We start from the raw sequence: 21228 nt of genomic DNA, 5'->3' as shown, positions 1-21228 counted from the left end.
ACAGAAAGGTTCATTTCCTTAGAGAATAAGGTTTCGACCTTCTTGACCTTAATGGGACTGTGTGCATTTACCCATTTTAATTTCAGATTAGCATCTCGCATTTCTGGTACCCAGGGGATCCCTGTTTTCTCCTGTACAGCAACCGCAGTTCATGAAAGTATCGGTTACCCTCCCCCTTGTTCACAAAACCAAGGCAGATCCGAGCAGATGGCACATGCTCCTGCACTCCATGTCAGGCTGCATTAATTCAGGGGAAATGAACTCTCCTCTAAAACTATATTTATTTCAGACACCGCCTTGCCCGGTCGCTGGGCTGTCCTCAGGAAGACCTAAAGCCAGCTTGTTTCCACGGGTTTAGCAGGGGAAAAGGATTGCAAAGGCCTTGCTGGAGGTGCCTGGATGTGGGGTCCTCAGAGGTGACCTGAGGCATGAGTTCTCCTAAATAGTGCTTAAGGACCAAGCAGTTGAGTTCTCTCTTAGCAGACTTACAATTGAGGTCCTGCTTTTTTGGGAAGGCTGTGTTATACTGCTGTGCTAGAATCAAGAATGAGATTCCTGTATGCAATTGAGAAAGGTGAAAACTGCTCTGGATAGAGCAGCTGAGGGAATTGGGATTGTTTAGTCTGGAGAAGAGGAGGCTCAGGAGGGTTGTAGTCAGGTGGGGGTTGGCCTCTTCTTGCAGGTAACAGCAACAGGATGAGAGGAAATGGACTCAAGTTGTATCAGGGGAGGTTCAGATTGGATATTAGGAAAAAATTCTTCTCAGGCAAGAGTAGTGAGGCACTGGCATGGGCTGCCTGGGGAAATAGTGGAGTCACCATTCCTGGAGGTGTTCAAGAAACATGTAAATGTGGCACTGAGGGACATGATCTAGTGGGCGTGATGGAGTGGGTTGATAGTTGGACTTCATGATCTTAAGAGGTATTTTCCAATCTTAATGTTTCTATGATTCCATGGTTCTATAAACTAGTGGAGAGTGCACAACTTGAATTTTTACCTAGATGCAGTTCAGCAGGCCATTTTTGGGGGATTTAGGTAAGGCATTTCCCTTATGGATACCTCTGGTTGTGCTGCCTATCGATAGTACATTTCCTCCACCTGCTGGAATAATGCTCTCCATTGTTGAAGTCACAGAATCATAGAATGGCTTAGGTCTCTTGGAGGAGACCTTAAAGATCATCTAGTTTCAACCCTCCTGCCATAGGCAAGGTTGCCAGCTACCAAATCAAGCTGCCCAGGGCCTCATCCAACCTGGCCTTGAACACCTCCAGAGAGGCATTCCAACCTCTCTGGGCAATTTGTGCCAGTGCTTCACCGCTCTCTGAGTAAAAAATTTCTTCCTAACATGTAACCTAAATCTACCCTCTTTTAGTGAAAAGCCATTCCCCCTTCTCCTATCACTATCAGACTTTGTAAAAAGATAGTCCCTCTCCTGCTTGTAAGGTGCCTTCGAGTACTGGAAGGCCGCAATGAGGTCTCCCCAGCCTCACTGTCAGTACAGTGCAAGTGCTGGAGAGTCTGACGGGATAAGAAAGAGTCTTCTTTCCTTCCTGTAAAATGTTATTTACCATCTTATACAGCACATGTAACAACACCTAAGTGCTATACTGTAATTAGTAAAATCATGCAGAGAAACTGCTCATGTGGATAATGATACTTTGCGGCCTCCCATGTGGGTAGTTTAAGGTTGAATTAATTCATGTTTGCCCAGCTTTGTGAGATCTGTGGAAGAAGAACTATTGTTATGCAAATTATTAATAATGACTCCTCCAGCACTATTCCCCATTAAATGTCCTCAATTTATAAGTAAAAGGGTATTTTTCTTCTTGCTGCAAGACAAACTAGGTTCCATGAGTGGACATGTTGGTATCAGTTTGGCAGGCAAGAGAGGAAAGCTCTCTGACAAGGATGATCTTCTGAGTCTGAAGGCTCTGGATTCTCCTTTCTGAGCTACAACAAATACTTGTAACCCTAGAAGTCACTTGGAAGAGCAGTCACACTGCCTACTCGGGGCACCAAGCACAGATACAGTTCATAGGATCCCAACATAAGGCAAGCCCAAGTCCAAGGGAAACATAGGCCACCAAAAAACATAATTTTCTCAGTCGTGAATAATTATCTTCATTTTACAGACTGAAGCACAAACATCTATGAAATTAAAGCAGCTCTTAGAAGTGTGATAAATATACAGCTCAAATCCTACACTAAGTAATGACAAGACTCAAACAAAGACATTTCTTTAATGAACACCAGGGTCCCAGTAGAATTTAGACATGAGTTGTGATACCAAACCTCAGTTCTTTGGAGCAGATGTGCAAAACTGCTCTACATCTGGCTGTAAGGGTCCCTAGGACTTCTTCTGAGGGCAGGACCACACAGTCAAAATAGATCAGGAAATCTGTGCTAATTAGGTTTCTCCCAGGCTTCATGATATTTCCTGAGTCACACAGGGATCACACCAACACGATACCTGCAGGACTATTTTTGGGTGCCTCTCAGCAAGTTCTGTGAGTGCAGAAAAAGAGAAAATTGGCTATTACCATAGCCTTTGTAGACCTTCATTAGCCCTGTAGCAGCTCATAAAAAAAGAATTTTGCCCCCGTGATGAACAAAGCTGCTTGTAGCTTGGATGCATCAGCACTATGCTATGATTTCCATACGGGAAGCAGATAACTGTGGAACAGATCTGATGCATCCTAAGCCTTCATGCACACCTTGGCAAAAGATTTCTCAAGTAGAGAAGCAGAGAAGCAAGGATTAAATTATACCATTGGCTTCTGTGCACAGTGCTCCTGAATGAAGTAGGCTCCAACAGCAGTAAACAGTGCTCCCTCAAGTAGTCACCCTCCATCACTGAACATCATTTTTGCAGGGTTCCCATGTACTGAAGCTCACAGGGGCTACAGCACGACAGAAGGCAGTAAGGTTGGAGGTGGATGTCTTCCTGCATCGCCAGTAGCTGCAGGTGCTCTAAAAGTCTGCAGTCAGAAACGAGCACATGGGGGGTTGATGTCCACAAGAAAGTGAAATGGTGCCTGATTATCTCCCTGTATTTTTGCAGATGCAATATGCAGAAAATATGCAGAAAAGCTAAGCATAAATCAAGGAAAATGGTTTTGTGCCATATGAGTGAGTAGGTCGGAGGTGAGAACACTGCTGGAATTGATGTGGCAAAATGAAGGTTCTTCTCCATTGCATTGCTACTGCTCACACAGTAGCTTTGATTAACAGCTACTAACCATTGCCACAGACGGCCTAGTGTTCAATGCATGCCCTTCCCCAAGGCTCCTGGAAGAACAAATGTGTGTGTTTACACAAGAAATACAGCCAGCCCCGCTGTTTGCATAGGCCTGCAGATTTTTAGCCATCAGTCGGACTGCTGTCCACCCATAATTATCTCAAATCTGACCAAGGCATTGTAGAGGAGGGATGCTAGTGCTGTTACCAGGAAGAAATGTGTGCACTGTAAGCCCTGTGGTCTAAACCTTCATACGTGTAAGTAAATCTTCCATTACCTATATAGCCACAAGACGTTAACCAGCAGCTTGCATTTCTCAGAGGCTTTGAAGACTTTGGAGCCTTTTGGGAACAAGATAGTGTGAGGATGTCATGGGAAAGAACACAAAGATGATAAATCCTAGCAGGTCACAGAGATGAGAACATCACTGTTTTGTTGTGGTTTTTCTTTTTTCTCTCTTGTACCTACTTGTCTAGAGCAGCAGAGAGTCTATTTCCATCATGGGTAATGAATGTATCTGATTTTTTCAAACAGCAGCAAAGAAGCCAAAACTGAGATGCAGCCAGCCTACAGGTAAAGCTCCAAGGCTTTCAGCTTAACATCCCAGGTAAATATGCTATCAATGATCACGCACTGTGCTGGTAATTCACAAAAGTAAAGCAATTGTCATGGCCACAACAGGACTGCTACTTCCTCAGTGTTCTGGCTAAACTTATTCTTTCAAAGAACAATAGAACATTTCCTAAGCAACAGACTACCTGAAACCTGATTTCTTAGAGCTGCTTGTTTTGTGGCTTCCCAGGTGCACAAGTACTCAGCGTAATTCTGCCCCATAGCCATTACAGAACTGCATAACCCCTTTCCATCACACATCCAGCTGCCACGAGCTCTCTGTCTCTCTGAAACGAGTTACTCATGAATGACTGATCTTCAGTGACTTTTTGGCCAGCTCTTGCTCTTCTTGTAGGAAACGTCTCTTTTGCAGAGGCTGGTTTTGCTCCTGGAGTACACCTGCTCCCAAACAGAAGTGCTCAAGGAGCAGAGCAGCAGGCTCTTTCTTGGATGCAGTTAGCTGTCTGATTGCTCTCTTGTAAGGCTGGCCCTCAGGGATAGCTGTGACATATGATGGCAGAGAAAAACATTGCAGGTGTTCCCTAAGCAGGGAGTTGCTCCAGATCTAGTACAATTTGCATGTTATAGGTAACATATGAGCTGCGTCAGGAGAAGAAACACTAATTAGATGACTTATGAGCCCTGAAAAGCCAGGCAAAAGGTGAAACAAAAGAATTCCCTCCCAGCTGACAGCACTGATTGGAGCCCAGACCCTGATGGGAGAATGGAGATCAGCCTCAGAAATTTCCCATGCCATGCCCTGAAAATGCCGTGAGAGCATCTCTGCTCTCTGCAAGCTTTGATGGAAAGGGGAAAAACCTAAAATATTCCCTGCTAGTCCATTCACAGAGAATATTCCACTACAACCCAGTTACAGGCCATGTCATAAATGCAGGACTTATACGTCCAACAAGATCCTTTTCCAAGTGAGGAATGTGCAATTTTACTTATTTACAGTGATGCTCCACAATCCTTCCCTACACTACTGGCACCAAGATGCACAGCCAGCAGAAGAAAGCCATTTCAAAGTTGTCCCTTATCACAGGAAAGATGCTGTGAGTAAATTACACGCTCATGAGTCACCCCAGCCAGCAAGACACCACAGTATGACCAGGTCACCCTTTCCATAGACTGTTAAATGGAGAGACAGAGCCTTGGCCTGGCTCGTTATGTGATCCTACAAGCAGTGAACAGCCAACACAGTGGCTCTCCCAGGTAATCAACGGCCAAGGCGATGGCTCTCCCTGCTCTCACAAATAGCACATGATGGGCAGGAATATAGAAGGCTTATCTGCTTTTCTGCCATTCTGCATCATCTTTTAGGAATCCCTCCTTACACCTGCAGGCTTGTGATGTGCTCTTGGCTCTTGTGCCAGCCCTCCGCATACACCATTGATTGTGGGCCAGGCTTCACAGGATGCTTCCTGCTTGTTTGCTTGCTAATGAATATTATTTTTAAACAGTAAGAGGTGTGGGGGAGGAAGGATGAGGGAACCTGAAGTGAAGGCTGCCTCTGTGCTCAGACTCTGTGGAAATAATCCACAATGCTAATACGTCCTAAAATGGTCATAAAGCCTGTGTTCTCTTATGTAATCCCATAGTAAGAAAGAGCTCTGTTGGCTTCCCTGACAAATGATATCTCTGTAACCTTGGAGGGGATTATTACTAAAAAACACAGGGTGGAGAAACAAAGCAATACACATACACACACGCTTCCACACATGGCGTGCACAGATCTGACAAATGCAGCAAAAGGACAAAGAGGAGGAGGGCTTCCAGGCACTGGCCCTGCGTTCTTATGTCTCTGCCACCAACAAGAGACAGATCTCCTGGCAAAGCAGCAGCCCTGTCCCAGTTCCTCCACACCAGCAGCGGGGAGAAGGCAGGTTTTCCCGTCTTTTGCCCTTCCTCCCTCCCTCCCCCAAAATGAGCAGTCAAAGCCCCGGCAGCTGGCCAAATCCAGTTTGCCTGCGTCACTGATGCACGTGGATCCACATCTGTCTTGCTTAGCGGTGATGGAGCTGGGCTCACGTGCATCCCCAGGAGGATTCATGCCCCCAAACAGTAAGCTGTGTAGCAGTGAGGTAGGGATTGTGCTTTTCCAGGGCCAAACGGCACACTAGGGTTGCCCAGTTTATCTTAGAGGTATAGGGAGACAGGCTGGGGAAGAGTTGGATGCTGGAGTACTCTCATCACAGGCTGGTGATGTTTGGCTGCTGAACCATAACCTGCAGGCAGGCAGCTCATTGCTCCTTTGTGTGGGGTGCAGAACAGGAATAAGGCACCTCCAGATGAAAGTGATGCTACCTGCGTCCACGTATCTTTTCATCACCTCGCTCCACCTCTCTGTGCCCTTCAGAGGGTATGAAAATGGATCCACCAGGTCACCCTAGTTACCCATCTGTGGTGTGGCTCTAACATAGGAACTGTCCAAGTTAATGCTCCCACCCTACAGTCCAGCCAGCCCTAAGCACTTTCCTCAGGGTCACAGCAGCCATCCAGTCAGGGGACTGACTCTAGAGACAACTATCATGTGCTAACGTTAGCACCAAAGCTCTTATCTTGGTGCCAGCAAAGGAGGGTGACTACTCCAGTATCTCATTCCCACAGATAAAAGCATGGGAATATTTAGCAGAACACCAGAAAACTTTCTTGGGAACGAGAGATGACATCAGGCGGATTTCTATGCCTGACTGAACACCCACCCTTTCATGATGGGCTGCATTTAAGAGGCTTTTAATGTTTTCTCAGACAGCAGAAGATGAATGAATCGGGAATCTCAAGTCAGAGAATATTCCTGGAGGCAGGAGAATGCCAAGTCTGAAGAAAAATTAGCCCTAACACTTCAAAAGATGTTGTTACGACACTTAAAAGGCACTTGAAGGGGAGCACAGCCTCTACCCGTCGGTGTACGCAGGCAGCTCTAGCCCATGCTGGCTGAATGCAGTGCAACTGCCCAGAACATAATGGGTTACGATCATTATTCACACCAGTCACATTTTTTTTAATTAATAACCTTGTAATTGGTATTGACTTAAACGAACTGATGACAGTCTTATGATAAGCCATTCTCAGCCAAGCTTCCTACTCAACTGCCCTCGGGTCAGGAAAACAGCAAACTCCATTATCGGGCAGCAGCTTTCCACCCCACACCAGCCACTGTAATGGGGCACAGAGAGGTTGCCCTATGCAGGAGATGCCCTATGCACCTAATTCCACAGCTGCCTACCAGCACCATGGCCACGCTGAGGTTGATCCACCACCAGGCACTCATTTCCAGGATGCAGAACGAGCAACTCTCACTCTTCTCTTCAGATGCAGGTTTGAGCAGAGGATCCCCTCGAGATCCCCACTGGCACGTGGGTTCTGGGCAGCTCTAACATAGCTGCAGGGTGTGGCTCACACGCGTCTCTCCAAAGCCCAGGGAAAGACAAAAGGGCAGTGCTGGCAAAGGGCAGCGTGCCGCTGCCTCTCACCTAAACAAAATCTCGGCTAAAAAGAAATGCCTGTGCAGCATTTCTGGCCGGAAGCACAGCACACATTAGGAGAGCTTTGGCTTCCAAAAGCCAAACTACCAGTACCATCACAGAAGCCCTGCATAAAGCTCTCCTGCAGTATACCAAAGGCGTGGGGCCGGGACATCCACCCTCTATCACTGCCCTGGCCCCAAAAAGCACCCCCCCCAGGACACAGCAGGGCCACTAAAGAAGGAGTTTCGAGGCACCTTCTGGCAGCCCCCGGCACCACCGCCACTCCACTACCAGCAAGCAGCGTTAGAGGGCAGTGCGCTGCCTCGTCAGCAGCCCTTGTCCCCCCAGGGCTGGGGCCTCGGGCAGAGGGACCCCGAGCAGGGCCCCTCCAGACGGCAAAGGGACACCCCCTGGCCCAGGGATCCCCGCTGTGGTCACTGCGGGGAGCACTGCTCGTTGCCCCCCAGATCTTTCCCAGCAGAAAATTCTGCAGGGGCTGTGTTTTAATTAGAAAATGCTGGGTTTTAATTAAATAAATGTGAAGCTGAATCATGCAATCAGGAGAATTGCCTGTGCTCTTTTCTTTTGCAATTCAATTTATTTTTTGCTGGCCCCACGCTTTTGGTTTTCACATGCCAAAGAGTTTTGCATTGATCACTCGGAGCTGCATTGCAGAATTTGCCAGGGATGAGGCTGGAAGCTCTGGCTGGGGACTAAGGGCAGTGGAACTTCTGACAGTCGGTGATGCATCGGAGCACAGAACAGATTTTTCAGGTTTTTGAGCATCAAAGTTCCCACTGACCTTAAGGGGAGTTCAACAGCTCACCTGGAAATCAGGTGCGAAAGAAGAGGATGAGAAAATACACTGTCCCATCGCTAGCTGGGGAGAGCACGTGTGCGTAAGTGAACAACAGCCAACAGAGCATCTTTGCTCTCCATCCCTATAAACACTTCATCAACATCCTGAGCACACACATGTTAATTTTAAGGTTCTAGAAAGCAAAATTACAAAACAAACCCAAGATTTTTGCTTTCAAAAGCCAGTTCTGGTTGCTATGTGACTACAATATCTTTCTCAAACACATCATTTTAAAAACCTGTGCATTAAGAGCAAGGAAATTGCTAGGATTGGACATCAAGAATGTGCCTAGCTGGGTGATGAATTTTACATATGTATTTGCACTACTTGGAGACCCCAGGGAGCCATTGTCTTTGGTAATGTTAAGAGTAAAAGACAGTTCCATGGCGGTCCTAAACCATCTGAAATGGGGCACAACAAGTTGGTGTAAGCTGTAGCACAGAGCTGAGGGAAAAAAGAAGAAAAAAAAAAAAGAAGCAAGGAAGCAGCTCTATCAAAACTGAAAAGAAAACCCACCATGAACGGAAGGAACTGTAAAGAGAGGTGACTATGGTCCAACAGATGGTTGAGGCTATGATAAATTATGTTTGGGTGCAGAGATGGGGGGGCAGGGTGAAGCAAAAAAGAGTACAAGTAGGAAGGAAGGACTGAAGTAAGAAGGTTTTAAAACTAAGGGCAGAAGTCTGGGGGAACAGGGGGACACCAGAGGAATACCCTAAAGAAAAAGAGCTCTAGTGAAGGTAAAAGCATAGAGTCATTGGTGCAAATCTGGAGGAAAATAATATGAAACTTGGGTAGATCGCAGAGGAAACTACAAGAAAAGCAGAATCTATCAGCTGAAGCAGCACAATCAGCAATAGCTGCAAGACAGCAGACTGGTTTGGGTTATTGCAGCAATATATGCAAAAATGATCTAACTGAGAGAATATGATTCCTCTGTGCTTTATTAAGCATCACATAATGAAAGGTAGGAAATTACTTAACTTCCCTTCCCTAGCAACTCTGGAATTCTTACAAAGGACCGCTGATTTCATACCTTAAGTAATATTTCACCCGAATGCTTGTCCATAAGAATTACCATCAGTGAAAACATTCATTATCTGGCTGTGCCTGTGAATACTCTTTCTGCCTGCTGATTCTCAGGAATGCTGGCATCGCTGTCTGGTATGAAGTCTGCAAGCAGCTGTAACAAACGCTGTTGTTTTGTAAATACCCTTTTATTCATGAAATAGTGCTATGTTTTTCCTGTTTCCCCTACATCCCTCACAAACAGGAATTTCACATGCCAAGCCAAGTGGGCAACAAAGACAAACAGGCATAGATACCGTGCCATGGACTTCAGAGTGTACATGCCTGGTAAACAGGCTTTGACTGGACCCTTAGGTCTTGATGCATACAGACACGATGCCTAGGGTCTTCTCCAGAGGACTACATTGCCTGGACCCAGAACTTCAAGTACAATTATTACCCAGTAAATATCCACCACAGTGAAGCTCAGAAGAGATCAGGAGATTTTTCACAGATTATGAAGAAGGCAAAATGACCAAACTTGATTGGTAAAAATTAGAGAGGTGGACTTGCTTTTATGCCAAAAAGATATGATTACTGTCTGTGTATACAACACTTATGTCATTTATTGTGAGCGCATCGTGAGTTCATGTGGGTGTACATCAGTAGTTTGTCACCCACACAGCTTTTGAATGTGCCGGTCAGAAAATTTAACAGAGACACCTCCAGGATTTAGGTTCCTGTAGGCTTTGTGACATTGAAGAGATGAGTAAATCAGTGATGTGACAATCTGCTCACCAGAGAACTGCCTGGTTCTCCTTCCAGGCAGTCCATCACTTCACACCAATCCCAAAGCCACATACTTCCTAGGCAACTTCTCGCCTGATCAAAGCAAAGGAGAGGAGAACTATACTATCATAGGAAGGCTTAGGTTGGAAAGGAACTTAAAGGTCATTCAGTTCCAGCTCCACTGCCATGGGCAGGACTGCCACCCACCAAACCAAGCTGCCCAGGGCCCCATCCAGCCTGGCCTTGATTGCCTCCAGAGATGAGGCATCCACAGCTTCTCTGGGCAGCCTATTTCTGGGCCTCACCACCCTCTGAGTTAAAAAATTCTTGCTACCATCTAATCTAAATCTATCTCTTTTAGTTCAAAACCATTCCCCCCTGTCCTATCACTGTCATACCATGTAAAAAGTTGGTCCTCCTGTTTATAGGCTTTCTTCAAATACTGGAAGGCAGAAATGAGATCTCCCTGCAGCCTCCTCCAAGCTAAACAAGCCCAGTTCCCTCAACCTTTCTTCATAGGAGAGGTGCTCCAGCCCTCTGATCATCCTCATGGCCCACCTCTGGGCCCGTTCCAACAGCTCCACATCTTTCTTGTGCTGGGGACACCAGGACAGTATTCCAGATGGGTGTAACACAGGCAGAGCAGAGGGGGAAAATCCCATCCCTCGCCATGCTCGTCACCCCTCACCACTGGCCTTCTGGACTGCAAGCACACACTACTGGCTCATGTCAAGCTTTTTGTCCATCAGGACCCCCAAGTCCTTTTCTACAAGGCTGTTCTGAATGAATTCTTCTCCCAGACCGTTCTCATATCTGGGATTGCCTTGACCAAAATGCAACACCTTGCACTTGGCCTTGTTGAATCTCATTACGTTCACATGGCCCCAATTTTCAAGTGTGTCCAGGTCCCTCTGGATGGCATCCCTTCCTTCTGTTGTACCACCTGTATCACTCAGCTTGGCGTCATCAGCAAACATGCTGAGGGTACACTCAATCCTACTGTCCATATTGTTGATAAAAATGTTGAAGAGAAAATGAAGGGTTTTTCCAAAGGTTACAAGAGACATAAGAAGGACCTGGGTGGTACTGGCTGAAAGGAACATAGAAAGCTGGGCACCATCACATGAGTGCATGAGGTCATAAAGGTTCTTGTCTCTACTTCCAAATCGGAAGCTTATAAAGTGTGCTGAAAACAGGTCCCTTGGCAATCCTTGGTCTCCCATCTTGCAGCTCCTGCCCCCACAGTGATATCCAAGTGTCTCTGGCATGCTGTGGGCTTGGAGCAGAAACCAAACACGGTCCCTCAGAATAGATATTCTCCCCCCACTGTTCTCATCCCAGTGTGTCTTCAGTAACCCTACCCAACCAGGCAGAGGCTGTGGGTCAGTAACACAGGAGACACTCAAGACTGCAGGGCACAACTGCTGCCAGAGTCCTCCCCACCCTGTCCCCAAATCTTGATAACAGGTGGAAAAGGAGGGGGTGGCCACCAGCCTCACAAGAATCTTGGCATGCATGCTGAAGGGCTGGATATAGCCAGGTACAGGCAGAGGACCCTTGCACAGGGGCAAAGACGTCAAGCCAAATAAAGACATGGAATTTGGCAGCCAAGGGGAGATAAAAATACACGGACCTTCATACAAAAAGAAATACATGGCTGCTCCATACGTTTCTCACAATACAGTGCAGCACCGTGGCCAGCAAGACACACAGCACAGGCAGAATGGTAGCACAGTATGCGAGGCACATAAAGAAAACACCAGGAGAACAACAAAAGCAATAAAGAGCTATAAAGTTATAAGGAGGTAATTCTATTCATAACATGTTCAATGTACCAGACTCAGCAGAGCACTGGAGCTGCTCCACTATTCAGTGACTAGTGCAGATTTAATATAACAGAAAGCACTTTCACATGTGTAATAGAGTTATTAAGAAACACAGGGTAACGGGAGAAGCACACAAATATAGTGGGGGAAAAAAAGCCTGCTGAAACCTGGAGCAGCACAACCAGGGTGCTGCCTGGGCAGTGCATCTCTGAGACATAATTCTGTAAAATAAGGTATATCTATGGGAAGGGCTGTTCAAGAAAAGAAAATCTTTGCTAATGTGGCAATAAATGCAATCAATACAAGGCTGCTGGAGCAATCAAGCTGTCTAGAGAAATCAGTACCTACAGAGGTCAGGATCGATAATGCAGAATTCATTAAATATCCTGAGAACAAGAAATTTTAGTGCCTAGAGTGAATCCCTTGATTTGCTGGGACTGCATTAATTTGGACAAATACTCCCCTTTCCATAAACAACTTCACTGGAAGCAGGATTATGTCTCTATTTCACCAGGCAGCTTTCTCTCCCCCTCCCCAGCCTGCTTTGAAACTTAAATCTTTGAGACTTAGGGACTGCTTCAAGTCTTAGGGTCTGGAGTCTTAGGGTTTAGAAGAACCATCCAGACACTGGTGGGATGCACATGCTGCTGTGCTGACGGAGCCAGTGGCCCTGTCACTACTTGTGTACAAGATTTTAGCAAATTGAATGCAACATAAGTCACATGCTCAGGGCTGCAGGATCTATATAAGCTGCTTTTACATAGAACCCACTTTTAATTCAGCTCCCTCCATGTAATGACTTCACAAAGTGCCTATGAAACAGGGGCTGTAGCAGCTGAGTGTGAGACAACAGTGTTCTTTACAGTTCAGCAATACATTAAGTGTTTGGGTATTCACACGTTTGCGGGATATTATTGCTAGTTATTACAGAGTTAGCTTTGGCAGCAGTTATGTTTTGGGGTTTAGACCACCCCTCTCTGGATGAGCAAGCCTGCTTGCCCCGTCAGGATCCCCCCACTGTCTCCCTGAGCATCTAGTGCAGGCTTTGAGGTACACTTGAAAGGAAAACAACTAAATGAAGCTGGTATTAGTTCATATTGCTGAAATTCAGTGAGCTTGGCAGCAGCTAAGACTACAAGGATGGCTAAGTATTGCAAGAGAGGAGAGCTGGATGAGGTAATGGCTCAGTGGGAGGGGAAGAAAGGGAAAGAGAGTTGATTTGAGGGGAGATAAGGAGGGGAAGAGCAGAGCAGAGCAAACTCCTCAGTAGTTTGTTGCTGCCTCTCTTAGGCTGTCACATAACGTGAAAGGGCTAGGGACCCATTGTGCTCCCAGACCATAGCCAGGAGGATGCTGGTTTTGGAGATTTGCACTCTGATTTGCCACTGCATGATGGCCTCATGCAAAGCAGCTTTCCAGCAGGATTTCAGACCAGGAAAAATTCAAAGCCCTCAAGCCATGTATCAAAAAGCTGAAAGATCACATTCCTCATCCTCAGTGGCTCCCAAAATGTGCATAAGACTCGGCAGCAAGTTGCAGCTGAGATGCTGACTGATGACCTGCAAAGAGGACAAAGGCACATGGGCAATCCCCCAGGGCACAATCCCCCCAATGCAGCCATCTCTCAACTGCTTTGACACGGGAAAACCATCATTAGGGATGAGTAAGCTTCACTCTCTGTCCTATGGCAAATCTCTGCAGCAGGACTTCGGCAGGTACTGATTTACACAAGGATTTTTGCAGTGAAATCCTGCTTGATGCAAGCTGCACAGGTGCCTTGCTCTGGTGATTGCTGCGAGGGCTGCCCATTCATCTGATTTGTGAGTTATGTAACAGCGGGAGGGAAACAAACAGGGTGGTTTGTTTGTTGTTTGGTTGGTGGCTTTTTTTGCTTTAATAGAAGTCATGTAATCACTTTAGGTTTAAGCTCCGGTTCAAATCGGACTATTTTTACATTTCAGGCTTGATCTCTCTGGAAAGAGGATGAATTCTTTCGCCCGGCTTACAAAGAATGAGTTTGATGAAGAAGGGACTGCTGGAGGGTTATGCAGGGTCCCCCCTCATGTCCAGCCTTGGGGTACCCTCCCTGCCTGTTCACCCCATAGCTTTAGCTGGAGATCCCTGAGAGCTGGTAGTATAACCTGAACCACGCATCCTGAGCAAACCTTCAGTTTCATTTCCCAATTCTTCCTTTAGCTGTCTTGCACTTGTGCAGCCTGCTGCTTCTCATCAGAAGCAAATAATTACGTGTTTCATCCCAGGTTTAGTGCTCACATTTAGTTGTTCACATTTCTGTCTCAGAACCCAGCAGCACTCACTTTCATTATACCTCTCTTGACAACAGCGTGCTACCTGCTGTTTAAACACTCAGGTGCTAAGTTTCAACCAAAGGGACCAACAGAAGATCTACACACAAATAACACCTCCCAGTACTCAGGTACAGATCTGTGCATAGACCAAGTGCAAAGCACCTGGAACAATACAGACTTCCCAACTACATTATACCCGTTCCTCACCACCACTCCCTTGTCCCCCAGTGTAGTACTGACAGCTGTCTGCTGAAGGCAGCCCACACTTCAGAGCTGCTCAGACCTCGGTGTGACCCATCTCAGAAACAAGATCTGTGTGCAGACCTTCCTCACAGTGTGGTGTTTATAAACTGATTTCTTGCCCCAGGCCCCATCAGTGGCGGTTTTTGCTCCTTGTCAAACGATTTGAATTTCACTCAGGCACTTCTTCTAAGGCAGAAACACCCATCATGTTGGCAGCAGGATTAAAATGGCATGTGAGCCAGGTCGGGTGAAAATGTCCCCATTAATTTTTCATCTTTCCTCAGGCAACCCTGCGTATGAATCTACACAGGTAGTAAAGTAAGACAGCCGCATGAACAAGAACTGTTAGCTCATCTTCCTCTTGGGCCCACGGTGCGCTGGTGGCACAGCAGTGGAAGGCTGCAACCCGCTCTGTGTCCAGGGCACTTACTGAGGCAGAGAGCAGGTCCCCATGGACTGAAGGCTTGAGGTCAGACCATGCCAGGGAATTACATGTTCCTGAAGGGGCATCTCATTGGGAGACGGACAGGTGCCGAGACTGAAATCCTCTGCTTTTTGCCCCAAAGCTCTTAAGTGACGACTGCAAGAATAATCCCACCTCCAAGCTTATGCAGTTTCTTCAGTCTAACCTCTTCTTGGTCTTCTTTTCTTTGGCTCTGTATCTCCCTTCAGCCCTCCCCAAACAGAGAGACACCAAAAAGGATGTCAGAAGCAATCATCTCTGTAAACACAAAGAACATGCAGCCACCCTTCACTAACAGCTCTGATGTGGCCAGACTTCTTGCTGGCTCTGCTCTGCCTGAACTTGGGCAGGCAAAAGCCTACAACAAAGCAAGAAGATCTTCATTGGAAAAAATAAATCAGGTTGTTACCTCTTCTGAGCCAAGATGAGACTGCAGCCGCTTCCACAGGAGACCCAGGCTTTCAAAGCTGAGGACTAAGACCATTGCTAGCCATTAGAGAACCTGTGGCCATTTTTTCATAAGATAAACACAACGTCATGACTGAATTCCAGCACAGGTGATGACATGTTTCCTATCTTAATCCCCCAGCCTCCATGGGTCTGACTGGGTGGAGTAGCAGCAAGCCAATACTTGCTCAGTATCTTGCATTCATTTTACTGAAGAGCAAAATCAGCAAGTCAGGCTTTGGGGAGACTCTTGGAGGAGACTTTGGCAAGACCCAAAAATTGTTTGAAATGTTTACCATTCGGGATACTTTCTTAAAAAGTCAGGAATTCAGAGGCTTGTGTGCATTTGATTTCATGTCTAATTATACATTATATTGCTATAAATCCAGCTTTAAAATATTGCTAAGAACACAGCCTTACAATACGTACTGCACATAAGGTCCCATTATTATGTAAGGACTGGACTTCACCACATGACAGAAAGATTTTTGCATTTTCTCATCATACAGTTACTGATGGCTCTGCACTATCATCATAATAGCTTTGTCCTCAAGCTGTATAGTCATAATTGTATTTTATTTTCACATTCCTCTGCAATTTAGTGTGATATGCAGCCAGGTCATCAGCCATACATCACAGATAAGATCTGATGCAGAACATGTCCCTAAGCAGAACACTTGCATTCAAATTGTGTTCAAACGTCTTCCTTTTGGTGAGGAAGTCTCACACCAGCTTATATCAGCCACAGCCCTGTGCCTCGATCAGCCCTGATTCTCAGCTTCGTGCATTAGTTATCTCCTCAGGTGTAAGACAGTTGGACATCTATCTGAAACCAAGGAACTGAACTACTTTCAAGGTAAGCCAGGCTCTCTGCAACACTGCTCCAGCACCATAATTAATTCACCGGCCTTTCCCTTTCCCCTCCCGCTGCAAGGTCAGCAAATACACTGTTATGCCAGTTACTAAAACTGTATCTCGCTCTCTGGCTGTTTATCAGTTTTATTGGCGTGAATATGTCTTCCCCAGACAGACCTCTGAAGTAAACATATGGTTGAACAAATCCAAAAGCATGCAGGACAGACAGAGCAGAAAGCTTGCATGATGCATGGGGCAGGAGGCTGGCACAGGGAGATGGAGCCTGTGCACCAGCTTGAGAACAAAGCATGTGTGAGCAGAACAAGGATGACAATGTCACCTGTACCCAAAGGAGAACCATGAGACTGTTCCTCTGAGGTCAGGGCTGGCCATCATTGACATTGCTTGACCCGTGACTGGCTTTTAGCTGCTCTCTGCAATGTCTCTCAAATCAGTTCCATTTGCAGCTAGATGCTTCTGGTTTTGGGAATGACGTAGGAAGCCTGCTGCAAAGAACTGAGAAATAAGATGCATACAGCTGCTTATGAGTTGTCAAGTACAAACATGCCTGCCTGCACAGTGGAAAACAAGTTACTAAAATGAAGGTATTGGCTCTCCAGCTGTGTAACCAGGGGTCCTCACTGTGAAGACATGTATACCAGCCTTCTTCGCTTTCAGAACAATCCGTAGATTTCATTGCCGTCTTCAAGCTGATTATATTTACCCTCCAGGTACTGTCTGCATTGTATTTTAATAATCTGCCCACCTGTTATTATTTTCTCTCCCAAATCTGTCGCTCTTCGGCAGTGCTGTAATTTAACTCCAGCTGAAGGCTGCCTGGGTTTGGATGACAACGTTTTCTCTAATAGTACATACCAAAGACAAATCCCAAGCTCATCAAATGATAAACAATCACAACCAACTTTCAATCTCCAAGATTTATGTTGATCACGATACAGAGGAAAAAAATAAAGCAAAATAATGAAACAAGTTTGGTGGTCACAGCCCCAGCGTACACAAAAATCGGTTCCCAGTCACAACGTGAAGGGAGGATCAGGTGAGGAGTAGGGCATTGAGGCAGGTGTGCGCATGAGATGGGCAGGCTGCAGCACTACTTGATCAAGGAGGAGCATCAGAGTCAGGGAGCCCCAGCACATACAGTTCAGAAGGCTTTCAGCCACTGCATCGATAAAACGTCCATGCTGGCCTCCTAGCTCACTACTATGTGCTTTTCTTTACACCCATGTGCTACCATTGTTCAGTAATCACTGAATAGCTGGTACAGAGAGCCAGAAATGAATAAGCAATAAGCTGCAGGGAGAAGGGAGGAGATATTTAATCATGGTCCAGCCTCTTCAACAGTGTAGTTGTCTTGAGGTGAAAGACCAAAGTCAGCCCTATGCCCTACAAAAAGAACCCCCAAAACATCTCATCTAATCTAGGGAAAAATACTTCTTCCATAGCAATCTTTATGGATGACCAGCATAAAAGAGCTAGGGTTTCTTTAGAAAAATGAAGAAAACTCTAAAACATGCCTACTACAAAACACCAAAGCTTTGTCATCCTGGAAATGCACATTAAAGCTCGCTGTTCTGTGCAGGCTAATATTTCCTTGGCCAGCATCTCTTTCAACCGTGCCACATGACATTCTACATATCCAGCCATACCAATCAAGACCTGCAGCAGCTCTCCCCTGAGAGCAAAACAGAGGGGAAAAAAACAATATAATATTGCACTAAAGTAATTCTGATTTGGCCTGGGGACATATTATGATGAGGCTTCACTTGATGGCATGTACCTAGACATTTCCATTTCCTCATTGTCACTTCCTCTCAGATAAGCCCACCTGTACTGTTTCCACGGCTGTCAAGACCATCTGAAGTGTTGAGAGATGAACAGCTACTCACACAATCGCACCGTGACACAACTCTCATGCAACAGAACAACCCCACAACACAACCCTCCTCCCACCACCACAGCCTGCCAGCAAGCCAGCTCTCGCCATTGTCCTGTAAGGCCTTGTGGGTCTGGGATCATTCTATGATCATATAACCACAGAATGGCCTAGATTGAAATAGACCTGAAAGATCGTCCATTCCACCCTGGAAAAGCGGTTTATAATTTTGTGGGGTGCTAGGATCCTTTGCCCTTTAGACAGCCACCTGGTTGTCTCATAGAAATGTGGTGACCATGGCTGATAAGCAAGATGCTTTACACTAGTCCTCAATTCCACTCAATTGCATGTCCTGAAGATAGCCAAAACCAAATTGCACCAGAAGATACTCTCTGTGCAGAGATGGAGCCTCCTCAGCCCCTTAAGCTTGCTGCAAGTCACCAAACATCACCGCAACTCTACTTGAGAGAAAGATCTTTTTGTTTTCTCAGGCTACCAGATCTCAAAATTTGGATGCCTGAGTCAGCATTCCAGTACAGACCCTGAATTTCTGCTTTCTGCAATTGGCGGCAGTGTGTTCAATCACTAGATTGCACTATTCTATGTAGTCACTGGTTCTTGGTTTTTCTTCTCAGAAATGCCAAGAAATTTTTGAGGACAAAAGCTTCTAAGGTTTTGTCGGTGCTGTTACCTCCCTGGAAAGACATGACACAGCCCTTCAGTGGTAACTTCTGAGGTGCCAGCAGCTGTCAGCCCCTTGCAGAGAAGGAGAATGAAACAGCTCAAAGAAACTTGCTATTATTCTGTCAGGTATAATGTCTGTGTCAATGCTGAAGCATCCCAGAGCAGTGCAGCTCTTCCATCAGCCCCGTTAGAAGCTCACTTTATTATATATCTTGTTAGTGCTAGGCTGAATTCATTTTGAGGCCTCTTAATTACAGCGCAGTCTGCTTCAGAAATAAAACCTGCAACAATGTTTGTAAACAGTCCCACAGCAGAGAATTAAACAGGGCAAGCTAAAAACCAACACTGGAGGCAGATCTTCAGCCCTAAAGGTCTCCAATTTACATCAGGCTGGTACCGCAGGGGCACCTTAGTGGAGTCACTCTGTGTTAGGATGATGGGGATGGGGGAGCAACCTCCTCAGGTAGGAGCAGGGACAGTGCTCAACACGCTGCTGCTTTGTCCATGGCCTCAGGACACCGCTGCACAAACCAGCAGTAGGTTCATGGGGTGTCATGTGGGTCAGGGAGAGAAAGGAGCAGGAGAAAAGATGAGGTATGAGGTGAGGAATTTATGTGTGTTATAGATAGATTCACACAAGCGGTTGTGAACTTGGTAAATGCATTATGTTTCAGAGATTAATGAGGTGAGATTCTTGCAGTAGGAACCTATTCTAGGCAGAGAAAAAAAAAACAAAAAAAAAACAAAAAACACCTTTGCAAACCCTCTGGCAAATATGCAGGCATCATGGGGGTGTATGTGTATAGAGGTGATTGACTGTACACAAGGAGCAGCCCCAGCTGCAGACAGACACACTTATGGGGTAGGGAGATACATTTTTACTCAGTACCAAATGTTCCTCCCCAGATTTTACCAAAGGGACCTGAAGCCCCAGGCCCCCACAGAGCTTGAGAGCAGGCAGTTTTAACAGTTTCAGGTAAAATGTTACTGGAAAGTGCAACCCTTGCAATGCATTTGCAACTGAACGCCACAAAAAGTACAGGTGCTCTTTGTTTCTTTATATAAAAAGATGCAGTGGGGCCTCAGGCAGTCCCTGGCTGTGCAGAATAATTTCAGGGGATGTTCAGATGGGGTAACAGGGAAAGATTCGTCACCAGAGGGCAATGGGCATGGAACAGGCTGCCCAGGGCACTGGGCACCCCCGAGATGCCCAACTTCAAGGAGTGTTTGGACACCACTCTCAGAGATAGCATTTGGATTTTCTTTGGTGGTGCATGGAGCCAGAAGCTGGACTCAGTGATCCTTACGGGTCCCTTCCAACTCGGGGTATTCTATAATTCTATGATTTGCTTCTGTCAGCGTCTCTCCTCCAACATTTCCCTGCCTGTATATAAGCGCCACAAACAATGACATTCTTACTGTGATCACTCACAAGCCTGACTAAAAATTGCATCTATTAGAAGCTTTTATTGGTATTCCACCTACATTTCTCTCCCTGATCTTTATCACATCACTCCCAGTTACACACCTCCTGCTACCCTTCTGAGCAGCTCTTCCTGAAGTTCACACCCTTCAAATTACAGCAAGACAGCTAGGTTTCCCCTTTTAATCATCAATTACCTATGATAAACATACTTACCCGCTTTAATCTTCCCTCGTACCTCAGCTCCCTCCAGCATCCTCATCACTGTTACTCTTTGAACTCCTTCTGACTTGCCTGCCTCTGTGACAGCGAGGCTGGAGTTGAGCAGGGGGGTTTGGGTGGGATCTGATCAAAGCTGCAGGCTAATTTTGTCATTAGTAAGATTAGGTGTCTGTGGCAGGAAACGCGTGTTGGTTCATTCATGTGTTTGTTTGCCTGCATGTCTCACTGCTGGTGACACGGCTGTCCTCAAGCCGCCTGCAGATTCCTGCTCCTACTATCATTTGTTCGTTTTATTTAACCAGGGGATTAAAAGCTTTTGGGACGGTAATTACAGCGATTGTTTGAGTGCCGGCTCTGAAGCCTGAGAGCATGCCAGACATCCTTCAGCTCCATGTGGCACATCCTTTGGCATGGGAAGTGCCACAGGGCTGGGTCCCTGGAGGTGTTCAAGGCCAGATTGGATGGGGCCCTGGGCAGCCTGGTCTAGTATTAAATGTGGAGGTTGGTAGCCCTGCCTGTGGCAGGGAGGTTGGAGATACATGATCCTTGAGGTCCCTTCCAACCCTGGCCATTCTGTGATTCTGTGATTCTGTGGGTCAGACCTGCTCCTACAGCCCCATGCCTTGTGCCCAGAACCCAGGCCGGGAAATGTCTTGCAGGCAAATATCACCTGTCACAGTCTTCTTGGGCAAACATGCAAGAACATCATATATTGCCAGTATGTTAGCTTCCAAGAACAAGTTTCTATAAAATGGAGCTAACGATTTTTGCCTGGTTTGAGACACAGAGCTGAAAAGTCCTCCACATAAGGAGCAGGCAGTATTAATAATGTATTTGAATTCTCTGCAATACCTTTCTCATAGCTAAGAACATATGTGAACCTGTG

General features: G+C 46.2%; 1 protein-coding gene across 1 annotated transcript in view; it reads right to left on the bottom strand.

Annotated features, from left to right (window-relative positions):
- Positions 1–20794, bottom strand: part of IGSF11 (immunoglobulin superfamily member 11) — a 55454-nt gene extending 34660 nt beyond the window's left edge. The window contains exon 1 of the mRNA XM_019618735.2: positions 20337–20794. Within this exon, the coding sequence (XP_019474280.1) occupies positions 20337–20382 (46 nt within the window). The 5' untranslated portion in view covers positions 20383–20794. The remainder of the gene's footprint in view (positions 1–20336) is intronic.
- Between the last annotated feature and the right edge of the window lie 434 nt (positions 20795–21228).

Source organism: Meleagris gallopavo, chromosome 1 (genome assembly GCF_000146605.3).
Source record: "Meleagris gallopavo isolate NT-WF06-2002-E0010 breed Aviagen turkey brand Nicholas breeding stock chromosome 1, Turkey_5.1, whole genome shotgun sequence".
Taxonomy (NCBI): Eukaryota; Metazoa; Chordata; class Aves; order Galliformes; family Phasianidae; genus Meleagris; species Meleagris gallopavo.
This window is presented reverse-complemented; position numbering and strand designations above follow the sequence as displayed.